We start from the raw sequence: 12,236 nt of genomic DNA, 5'->3' as shown, positions 1-12,236 counted from the left end.
ATCTCAGTTTACTACACATGCTTCTGTATTTGTCTATATTTTGTTAGTACATACAAACCAGTGTTGAAGAAGACACTGACTCTATAGAATCCATTGCTCCTTTTACTATAATTTATATCGAATCTGCCATTATAACTTCTCTACTAAATTGGATGTGTAAAAACATCTAACCTTATTAAAATCATTGAGTCCAACAGGTTTGGCCAAACAATTATCTGTTTACTGCACCACACTTTGTGTTAGGTGTAATCGGATAACTTCTGTTTAGATTTAGAGCTTTGTTAATAAAAACTAATTGAAAGGACTTTCCTCAGAAAGAGAGCAAATTAAAGGTTATGTAAAAGCCTAAAGATCAACCCCTGGTGGACGCAAGACGTTAAGGATGGTTGTGTTGAGATAAGGTTCCAACTGAAAAAAAGTTATTGTCTTGTGAATTATTTGAGTGTAACTGGACACAAAAATTGAACGCAAAAACTAGTCTGCTTAGAAGTATGGTATAACCATGCTGCACTTAAATCCAATAACACTTTGACTGATGCTTTTGCCTTTACCAGTATTTAAGCTTATGCTTCTTTTTATTTTATTAAAGATTTATTTTTGGGCCCCTTGTGCCTTTAATGGAGCGATAAGACAGCGGATATAGTCGGAAATCAGGAAGAGAAAGAGTAAGGAACGACATGCGGGAAAGAAGCCACAGGTGGGATTCGAACCTGGGCCGCCCGCACCAGGTGGCACAGTTTGACATTGAATAGAACAATATATTGATTAAAAATACATGTTTTCCTTTGAGTGTGTGAAGAAATTATAAATTGAATATGGGTCTGGTAGTTGTTTATTAAGGAGGCAGCTATATTATTCTTTTTGTGCAAGGGGCTTTATAGCAGCTGTGTTCAGAGAATTAGGTTGTTTGCCACAAAGAAGCCAAACATTTATTACTTGAAGAAGGGTTTTCATATTTGGTGGGGACCAAAACAGGGGAAACCAGAGATAGCCTATTATTGCACCAACAAGGGGACACAAGCATGACCCCTAATGAGTATGAAATAATTTAACAACGTATGAGCCTACAATGTCTAATCTTTCTACCACACTTATCCTCTGCAGTTTTTCAGTGTTTTCACTATTTACATATATTATTAATTCATGCATGTGTGACTTGTTCCTCTGGCTTTAACATTACACATTTGGTGCAGCCCTATAGTTGTAGCTGCTAGCATACACAGCTATGATATTTTTAATAAACCAAGGCCCCAAACTCATTTACTTTTTGGCATGCTCCATTTTTCATCCATAGGTCCTCAGAGATTACACATCACTATTGTGATAACACTTTTCACACTGCTACAAAATGTATAAATACCAGTGCACACTCTAAATTTAGAGGACTTAGACAGTATGACATTGACTAAGAGGTGGTTGGAGAAGGGTTGGGCACTGTTACTGTTGTCATGGGTTGTATATATCTCTCAGGCTGAGGAGTCAGTGTGCAGTCGGAGGGGTGATCTGGAATTCCCCCAGCTGTCCATGGATGGGGACATTATGTTGGGGGGAATCTTCTCTTTCCACAGTCGCTGGAAAGAAGGACAGCATACCTACTCGCACAAACCATTGCCACTTCAGTGCATAAGGTAAATGATTCTATATAGATTTAATATAACTAGGAGAATGAGGGTAGAGATTTAAAACAGTAACAAAATGGATGTTATCAAACTAGGCATATAAATAAGAAATAAAAGTTGAGTGAATAAGAGTCTTCAAATGCTTTCTTTTAATATGCTATTGTTTCTTTTTCAAGATTGTCACTATTTGAAACTGTTTGGATTAAGCTTGAATTTCAGGGGCTTCCAGTATACACAGGCTATGCGTTTTGCCATAGAGGAGATTAACAACAGCACAGACCTACTCCCTGGACTCACTCTGGGCTATAAGATCTATGATTCATGTGGGTCCATTGCTCGAGCTGTGAAAGTAGCTCTGGCCTTGGTCAATGGTAATAAATTGGTATCTACATCTTCTGAGGAACCATGCGCAAGGCCTGCTCAAGTGCAGGCCATCATGGGAGAGACCTTCTCTTCTCCTTGCATGGCTATAGCTACTGTCATTGGACCCTTTCATATCCCACTGGTGAGTGAGATAGGTACAATTCCAATTATATTTATAAAAAAAGAATTGTTTGTCTATAAGTCTTGTCGCTGGTCATAGCCAAAGTGGTTCAAGAATAATTGTAAAAGTTTGATATGGTTTGATCTCTATATTGGGCTTTTTTCCCCCCCATATAGATCAGCCATGCAGCTACTTGTGCTTGTCTAAGTGATAAAACCAAGTACCCGTCATTCCTCAGAACAATACCAAGCGACTACTACCAGAGCAGGGCCTTGGCCCAGTTGGTAAAGCACTTTGGTTGGACTTGGGTTGGTGCTATAAGAACAAATGATGATTATGGCAATAATGGCATGGCCACTTTTACAGCAACAGCCCGGCAGCTGGGCATTTGTCTGGAGTACTCAGTGTCAATCTTTAGAACCGATCCCCCGGACAAAATACAAAAGATAATTGACATTATCAAAGCTGCCACTTCCAAAGTGATTGTTGCTTTCCTCTCTGCCACAGATATGCTTATGCTAACACACAAGTTGTCTGAACACAACTTGACTGGGTACCAATGGGTAGGCAGTGAGGGCTGGATCTTTGACTCCCAAATTGCAGCCACAGGCGGGCATCACATTCTGGATGGTGCTGTAGGCTTGTCAATCCCTAAAGCATATGTGAGTGGTATGAGAGAGTTCATGTTGGATGTGAAGCCGCTTAATTCATCAAGTAATCAAATGTTTAGAGTATTTTGGGAGACATTATTTAACTGTAAGTTCAAGAAAACAGCAGAAACGCAGGGAGAATGTACTGGGCAGGAGAGTCTAACTAGAGTGCAAAACAGCTTCACTGATATGTCTCTAATGCCTATCTTCAACAATGTTTATAAAGGAGTGTATTCTGTGGCCCATGCACTTCATAAGATTCTCAACTGCAATAACACATGCAACAACAAAGCACAGCTAGATCCATTTATGGTAAGTTAAACACCAACAGTTAAAATTAAAGCCTTTCCTTACATTAAGAAAAAGGTTTAAATTATCATAGTAAGTGCATGTAGCTGTGGAGACCGCAGATAATCATTCTACATGGTTGCACATCTTCTCAGATTTTACAGCACGTACAAGCAATTCAGTTCAAAACAAAGGAAGGAGATGAGGTTTACTTTAATGAAAATGGAGACCCACCAGCAAAGTATGAAGTTATTAACTGGCAGCCGAAAGAAAATGGCTTTGTGGACTTTGTCACCGTTGGTCTATATGATGCATCTTTACCTGCAGAGAAACAGCTCATTCTGCAAAACACGTCCTTAATTTGGGCACAAAAATCACAAAAGGTAACCTCCCATCACAATGAATGTACATGTTTTTAAAATGATTTTTATCCTATTCGAAACTGTTTCAAAATGTTTGCTTTTCATGCATTAAAGTAAAAAATTGTGCCTACTTAAAGAGCTACAAATACCCATGCACATTGTGCACTTCGTACATGCAGGTGCCTCTATCAGTTTGCAGTGAAAAATGCCCCCCAGGAACTCGCAAGGTTCTCCAGAAAGGGAAGCCGGTCTGCTGTTATGACTGTTTAAGATGTGCAGAGGGAGAAATAAGCAACACTGCAGGTATAGTAAATATGCAATAATGCTATATTCAAGCACTTAGTTATGGAAATGGCATAGTTTTGTAATCAGATTCTAAAAGCATGTACCAGCTACTTACAGGCATCATAGTTAATCAATACTGTCAACATTAAAATGCCTAAACAAAAACAAATACTTAAATCTATGAACAATGTTAGAAATGCACATCAAGGTCAGGAGGTTATGAGTGAAAAAGGATTGAATCAATTGTTAATTAAAAGTCCAAGTTCAGTGTCCGCATACAAATAAATACCAAGCATCAAATAGTTTATTGTCCATCTCTAACTTCTGCTTCAATTTTACTTTTCAGATTCAATTACCTGTGAACAATGCGAGTCTGACTACTGGTCAAATGAGAGAAGAGATGCTTGTGCAAAGAAGGAGGCAGAGTTTCTATCATATAAAGAGATTTTGGGAGCACTCCTCACTTCAGCCTCGCTTTCAGGAACACTCATGACTGCTGTTGTGGCTTTCATTTTCTTCAGGCACCGACACACCCCCATAGTGAGGGCCAACAACTCAGAGCTGAGCTTCCTGCTGCTCTTCTCCTTGACTCTGTGCTTCCTGTGTTCTCTGACCTTCATCGGGCGGCCCTCTGAGTGGTCCTGCATGCTGCGACACACAGCATTCGGCATCACATTTGTCCTCTGTATCTCATGTGTTCTTGGGAAAACTATAGTTGTGTTGATGGCCTTCAGGGCGACACTTCCAGGCAGTAATATGATGAAATGGTTTGGGCCTGCACAGCAGAGACTCAGTGTTCTCGGTTTTACTCTCATACAAATACTCATATGCATCCTCTGGTTGACAATTTCTCCCCCTTTCCCCTTTAAGAATATGAGGGAGTTCAAGAACAAAATCATATTAGAGTGTGCTTTTGGCTCAGCTGTGGGCTTTTGGGCTGTGCTTGGGTATATAGGACTTCTGGCAATGTTATGCTTTGTCCTTGCTTTTCTGGCGCGAAAGCTGCCTGATAATTTCAATGAAGCTAAATTCATCACATTCAGCATGCTGATATTCTGCGCAGTCTGGATCACTTTTATCCCAGCATATGTCAGCTCTCCTGGAAAGTTCAGTGTTGCTGTGGAGATTTTTGCTATTCTGGCCTCCAGCTTTGGATTGCTGATTTGTATTTTCATTCCGAAATGTTATGTTATCTTACTTAAACCAGAGAGGAATACAAAGAGGAATCTAATGGGGAAGGGGGCACCAAAGTAAGTCATTTTGAAAACGTCAAATAAAATGGTAGCATAGACCTTCTAGTAGCAATTATTCTTACATTTACTACTCAGTGTATTAGACACTTATTCTAATCGTGCTGAAGACCTGTTGCAATAACAAAAATTGTCACGGTCTATTATTGAATTTGTATCAAAGCATGCTAAAGATAAAACTCGATGTAATGTAAGATACAATCATGTGAATATATAAGAAAATGCATTAACACAATATCTAATCCGTTGCTGATTTTGTAAAACTGTAATCCAAAATAAAATAAAAAGTTGTTTGGTTTCCTGTGGTCTCCTGAGGCTTGAGTTCAACCATGACAACTTCCCCACTTGTTATTGAAAGTGTATAAAGCCCTGCAGTGAGCTGTCAGGCTGATTGGCCTGGCCTTGAGTGCAGAGCAGAGCTATGCCATTGTTGAGGCTCATCCTCTTGGTTCTGCTAATGGGAGAGGGAGACTCTGTGTGTCGACTGCAAGGCTCAGCACAGCCACCTGAACTTGCCCAAGATGGTGACCTTGTTATTGGAGGCATTTTTTCATTTCGCACCGGGCAGGACTACGTCGTTAACACATTTCAGACAATTCCAGGTGTACGGAAATGCAAAAAGTACGTGTTGTTAAACGTAGATTTTTATGGTTATTGTGTATTTTGTAATGTATTTGAGGCACTAACATTTAGATGTATTATTCCTTTCTATTTTTACCACCCCAGCTTTAACTTTAGAGAATTCAAATTTGCTCAAACTGTGATATTTACTATAAATGAGATCAACAAAGATCCTGACATGCTCCCCAATGTGAAACTGGGCTACAAGATCTATGGTGACTGTGGAACAATGGACATACTGAGAGCTGCGCTAGCACTGGTGAGTGATGTGACGAGAGAAGTCTCTGACAACAACTGCACTAAAACTGACACAGTGCAGGCTATATTGGGACATTCAGGATCAAGTCCAACTATTGCATTTGCACCAGTTGTTGGAAAGTTTCATATACCTGTGGTAAGTATAAAAATGGTCATTAGAGATAGTGTGAAGTATAATTGTATCATATAAGTGAGCTGTTTTTAATGTCTAAAATTAAGGTCAATGTTCTGAGAAACAATAACTGTATATTTTTTTCTTGTTGTTTGTGTCTTTTGCTGCAGATCAGTCATTTTGCAACCTGTGCCTGTCTGAGCAACAGAAAAGAATATCCAACTTTTTACAGAACTATTCCCAGTGATTTCTACCAGAGCAGAGCCCTTGCAAAGCTGGTCAAACACTTTGGTTGGACCTGGATCGGGGCTATAGCTGTGGATAATGAATATGGCTTGAATGGCATATCTGCATTTATCCAGGCTGCACACGAACTAGGAGTGTGCATTGAATATTCTGAAGCATTTTCATCATCAGATCCACCTGAGAGACTGCAGAAGCTAATAGAGATAATTAAAGATGCAACATCCAAAGTGATAATGGCGTTTATGTCGCACAGAGAGATTAAGTTGCTTGCAAAAGAGTTGCACAAACAGAATATAACAGGACTGCAGTGGGCTGGCAGTGACGCCTGGGTCACAGATCACTCTCTAACTGACAGTGAGGGACACAGCATCCTGGTGGGCTCACTAGGATTCACTGTCAGCAAAGCTAAGATCCCCGGGCTGGAGGAGCACCTGAGGCAGCTCCACCCTTCACAGTTTCCCGACAGTCAGTTTGTCAGGGATTTCTGGGAAGATGTGTTTGACTGTGCCCTGAATGCAACTGAAAACACAAAGAAAAAGCCATGCACCGGCTTGGAGAGCTTGCAAAATATTGACTCGCAGTTCACTGATGTGTCTGAGCTGCGATTCTCTAATAATGTGTACAAGTCTGTTTATGCAGTGGCTCATGCTCTTGATAACCTGATCAAATGTAAAGAGGGCAAAGGGCCCTTCTTAAACAGCAGCTGTGCAGACATTAAAAACATTCAACCGTGGCAGGTGAGGGTCCACCATTTAAGTGTGATGAAGTGATGAATCAAAGATCACTGATCTTTAATACTTCCTAATTTCTGTCCTCAGGTCTTGCAATATCTGGACTCTGTGAATTTTACCACTCAGGAAGGGGAAAGAGTTTATTTTGACAGTAATGGAGACTCACCGGCCAGATATGAACTTGTTAATTTACAAATGACCAACAAAGGGACCATGGAAGGGGTCACAGTTGGTATTTATGATGCATCTCTTCCAGAGAGCCATCAGTTTATCACAAATAACATCCCAGTTGTGTGGGGAAATGGTCTGACCAAGGTATATGGACCACTTGAATGATCATTCATTCACTTAACAGTGCTCTAAAATGTTTCATATGCATAATATTTCTTTCACTATCATGATTGATGTCCACGTTAACTCAGCATGCTATGCAGATGAAATACAACTTGAGTTAGTGAAGTGTGTTTGTGTGTGTAGCAGGTGCCTGTGTCAGTGTGCAGTGAGAGCTGTCTCCCAGGAACACACAAGGTCCTCCAGAAAGGCAGGCCAGTGTGTTGTTATGACTGCATACCGTGTCCCTCAGGCGAGATCAGTAATGTAACAGGTAAATAAACAACATGCAATATCTTAATACACCATATTAAATGCAATACAATGAGTGATTTGTGTCGACAAAAGTGGAAAACACAAAAACAGAAATGCAACTTCCAAATGAATTTACCTGTACCTCTCTGTACTCTGTTCTTTTTCAGATTCAATTATTTGTATGAAATGTCCTCCAATGTACTGGTCCAACAAACAGAGAGACGCCTGCATCCCAAAAACAATCGAATTCTTGGCATATAATGAAATCCTAGGATTATTGTTGGTCTTATTTTCCCTGCTAGGAGTTTTCTTAACTATGATAACAACACTAGTCTTCTACTGCCACAAAGAAACACCACTAGTACGGGCCAACAACTCAGAGCTGAGCTTCCTGCTGCTCTTCTCCTTGACTCTATGCTTCCTGTGTTCTCTGACCTTCGTCGGCCGGCCCTCTGAGTGGTCCTGCATGCTGCGGCACACAGCATTCGGCATCACATTTGTCCTCTCTGTCTCATGTGTTCTTGGGAAAACTATAGTTGTATTGATGGCATTTAAAGCGACACTTCCAGGCACTAATGTGATGAAATGGTTTGGGCCTGCACAGCAGAGACTCAGTGTTCTGGGTTTTACTCTAATACAGGTTTTAATTTGCATACTTTGGCTGACAATCAATCCTCCCTTTCCCTTCAAAAATATGAAAATCTATAAGGACAGGATTATCCTTGAGTGTGCCCTTGGATCACCTGTAGGGTTCTGGGCTGTGTTAGGATACATAGGACTTCTTGCTATTCTGTGTTTTGTTCTGGCGTTTCTAGCTCGAAAGCTGCCTGATAATTTCAATGAAGCTAAATTCATCACCTTCAGCATGCTGATATTCTGTGCAGTCTGGATCACGTTTATCCCAGCGTATGTCAGCTCTCCTGGAAAGTTCACTGCGGCTGTGGAGATATTTGCCATTCTGGCTTCTAGTTATGGATTACTTTTTTGCATTTTTCTTCCAAAATGTTTCATCATTTTGTTTCGACCAGAGCAAAACACAAAGAGACACATGATGGGGAAGACCTCTCATAATGATGTACATTTTTAACAAATGTCTTAAAAAAGAACTGTCATGTGTTTTGTCTTTTTTAACCAATGTTTTCTAGCAACCAAAATGTTACATTAGGTCTTTTTTGTATCATATTATTCCTTAATGTATAATTATAAAAAATGTTCTGCAAATAAATCTTGAACTTTATTGAAGGCTGTTGTGTGTTATTTATATGCATTTATGAAGAATGAATCCCTTCCAAAACTAAAAATATATGAAAAAAGAAAGCATTGTCTATTAAAAAAAATCATGATCACTAATGAATAAGAACTTGGAGGACATGTTTTCCTGCCTCAAAGAACGACACAACTTTGGTTTAATTAGTGGAACCTAAAGCAACTGTTAAGTCGTAGGAGAAGCATCGAATAGGAGAGCTGGTTTCATAAAAAGGATTTATTTAGTTCTGTAGCCCGACTCAATAAACACAAATATTTGATAATTCACATTTGGTAAATGGACCTGGTTAGTTTTTTTGTTAGTATTCTGACAACTCAAAGTGCTTTTAGCACTACATGGCACATTCACCCGTTCACACCACATTCACACACTGATGGCAGACAATTCGATGTTCAGTGTCTGGCCCGAGGACACTTTGACAGATGACCAGAGGAGCTTGGGATCGATCCCTCGATCTGAGAGATCTCTGACTCTTCCACTGAGCCACAGCTGCCCAAAAACATAAACTGCTTTTACACAGTTTTGTTTGTCAAATCATTTTTTTTTATGTGTGGGGGCATTCATCATGTTCAACAGTATGTGTATGATTAATGTTGTTAGAATTACAGCAATGGAAGAACATTTCATTCATGGTACAAATGTATCTGTAATATATAAATTTGATATATGTAGTATAAAAACTTTAAACTAATTTTAAAAAGACACTTCCCCAGTGATTAAAAAAAAACTGTTGACTGAAATATAGTGACTTTTGTGGAAAGGCCTCAAACAATGATATTAGGGATTCATTTGAAACTTCTTATATTGTAGTTTTGACGTAACTTTTTTTGTAACTTCATGGCATCAAAATAAAAGGTTCACACTTTTGCAGGTCTATGTAGAGTTATCACAATCATCTCTCCTGCATTAGTTACGGTGGTCAGTATAGGTGCATAGGCTCAGCAACAGCTGAAACAACGTACATTTAGAGAAACGTGCAGCACGTCCAGAAACGTTGTACTCCCGAAACTAATGCAAACATCCAAAACAACTGCAAGCGCTGCAAAAGTAACAAATGCGCTGCATTAACGTTCAAAAAAGCTGCAAACAAGTCAAAAACACACACACTTTCAGAAATAGTTCAGCCTTTTCAACAGATCTACATACTCCAGGCCTGTAGGGGCGCTCTGTGGGACAGTTTATATACGGGAGCGAGTAAGACCAGGCAGTCTGTGGAGATGGACACTGTCAGATATGGAAAGGAGACGGGGAAGCACATTTTCTATCAAACTACATGCTGATAAACACCACCAGAGTGGCCTTTCTGTAGGGCTATGCACTACTGTTTATTGTGCCAGAACAAGACTTTATAACATGTACAAAAACCCACACAGCTTTGAGAAATGATGTCCGGTTGACAGATAGTTCCTACGTTAGCTGCCCGGCTACCGGTACTGTTGCCAGGCATGAGTGGCCGCCTGGAGACTAAACTTGTCAGCACCCAGGGCAGTGGGAGTTTGGTCATCTGTAGCCAAGAGATTTACAGATTTACAGACAAAGGAATGGTGGGTCAGGTTGTACGAAGCCGAGCTCATTAGCCCCAGAGCTAGCAACTAGACATGGACAGGACTGGACATGTACTCATGTTAAAAAGGCTTCTTTGACTTTATTAAAGCTTCTTCCTTGTTGATCTGAAGTGCATCTGTAATAATATTACGCATATTTTATCAGAATGTGTTTTTGCAAGCTTCTTATAGAAAGCTGATATAGTCACGATGACCATATTTGATATGAAACAATTCTGACAAAAGTGAGTAAAACCGTCACAATTCTGGTTATATTTGTATTATTTAAAAAATCTATATCAAAATAAGGTTGTTTTTAACTTTTTATTACATTCTTAAAGCAATGTCTTAAACAAATCATACACGTGAAAATGCAGCAGTGGTGAATATAGGGGATATGCGACTTTTCTTTTCTCTGATACATAGTTTCAAAAATGCAAAAGAAGATGAGTGACTTCAGTCCTGAGAGGAATCTTTGGTCATTCCACTTTGTAGACAATATTGGGCTAAGATCAGTCAGATTTAAACAAGGTAGCCCGGCCAGGATTTATCGCGACAATACAATTTAGTTTAATTTTGTCTAAATGCTTTCAATACCATTTAGTTAGAGAGAATGTGATGCAAACCAAAAGCAGGTCAGGATAAACTATTAAGGAGAATTTCTTTAAAACTAAGTAAATGAAAAACTTTATGCTCGCACTCTGATTCTGGTTCAATTAGGCCTGCCACCTGGCCAAAGAAAACCCTTGACATTTAAAGAAACAAACATATTTTCATTGACACTGATGCTCTCAAGTTCAAAAAACACTCTGATGCAACACAGAAAACAAGGTTGCACTTGTGCATAGACAAAAACAACACAGAAGAAAAACAGTGGAAGATAAATAAGTCCCCATCTGTTAAGAGCTCCACTTCATTACTCAGTGGCTGGACTCCTGTGGGAGAGCTGCAGCAGGGCCCCGCGACGCAAACACTAGAGACCAACAATAAAGATTGCTTCATCCTCTTACACAACAACAGGTGGCATATTGCTTCAAGAAGAAATAATGGGCCCATATCAATTAAGGATTTTGTCACAACATCCAAGAGTTACATTTCAAATCAATTAGCGGTTTGTTTTGATCTCTTCCTTCCTCTCGTTTGTTGCTCTGCACTGCCATGTTATTTCCCACTTGTCAGAAGTCTGAATTAATTGTTTCTCAAACAGTTTGGCACAGAATAATAAAATGTAACACTGTTGAAAAGAGATTAATAACTCTTTGGTTAAACATGTGAGGAATATAAAAGGCCCTAAAACGTACTGTCCAATGTTTCTGACTTTTTTCTGACAGCACACATTAAGCTATTTTGCAAAGTAACTGGGTAGATAAAGTCAAATCAAATCTTCGGAAAAACATTAAAGCATATAAAGACAAGATAGAAACCTCCTCGTTAAACAATTCAAATGCCTTTATGTTTACAGCATGGCCATAACACACTTTACATCATTATGGCATGAAGCCTAAACCAAGAAGAGCCATTCTGCGAAAAAAATAGATTTCTTTATTGTCTAAAGAGAGAAACTTGTTTTCTTTTTCTTGTCTCTACTACGACTGCATGTATCCCATTCCAAGGAAGCGTTTCAAACACACACTATTTTGATTTAAGGAATACCTCCTTTCTACAGTTTTTTATTGATTGATTTTATTTTTTACATTCAATCATTCAATGCAGCATGATGCTCTAATGGGTGTGAAGGTTTTTATGTTATTTGAGCCTCTAACCAAAGGTCATTTTCTGTCCCTATGTGAGACAATAAAGTTTTTTGAGTCTTAAATCTTGAAGGCCTGCATGTTTGCACATGAAGAACACTCAACTGTAAACATATTGTTCTTATCTCTTCCTTTTATTAAGTTTATTGCTTTTAACCTTTTAATCTTTCTCTTCTTTAAATG

General features: G+C 39.2%; 2 protein-coding genes across 2 annotated transcripts; both read left to right on the top strand.

Moving 5' to 3' along the window:
- Positions 1 to 1,447: 1,447 nt before the first annotated feature.
- On the top strand, positions 1,448 to 5,214 carry LOC132980553 (extracellular calcium-sensing receptor-like). Its single transcript, XM_061046755.1, has 6 exons — positions 1,448 to 1,628; positions 1,827 to 2,124; positions 2,280 to 3,065; positions 3,197 to 3,424; positions 3,583 to 3,706; positions 4,035 to 5,214. Exons 1-6 carry the CDS (start codon positions 1,525 to 1,527, stop codon positions 4,940 to 4,942), a joined length of 2,448 nt encoding a protein of 815 aa, XP_060902738.1. The 5' UTR covers positions 1,448 to 1,524; the 3' UTR covers positions 4,943 to 5,214.
- A 144-nt stretch (positions 5,215 to 5,358) lies between these two features.
- On the top strand, positions 5,359 to 8,705 carry LOC132980560 (extracellular calcium-sensing receptor-like). Its single transcript, XM_061046761.1, has 6 exons — positions 5,359 to 5,559; positions 5,665 to 5,953; positions 6,100 to 6,912; positions 6,994 to 7,221; positions 7,384 to 7,510; positions 7,659 to 8,705. The coding sequence occupies exons 1-6, from the start codon at positions 5,360 to 5,362 to the stop codon at positions 8,576 to 8,578; spliced, it is 2,577 nt and encodes an 858-aa protein (XP_060902744.1). The 5' UTR covers position 5,359; the 3' UTR covers positions 8,579 to 8,705.
- The last annotated feature ends 3,531 nt before the right edge of the window (positions 8,706 to 12,236 follow it).

This window comes from Labrus mixtus, chromosome 9, assembly GCF_963584025.1.
Source record: "Labrus mixtus chromosome 9, fLabMix1.1, whole genome shotgun sequence".
NCBI lineage: Eukaryota > Metazoa > Chordata > Actinopteri > Labriformes > Labridae > Labrus > Labrus mixtus.
This window is presented reverse-complemented; position numbering and strand designations above follow the sequence as displayed.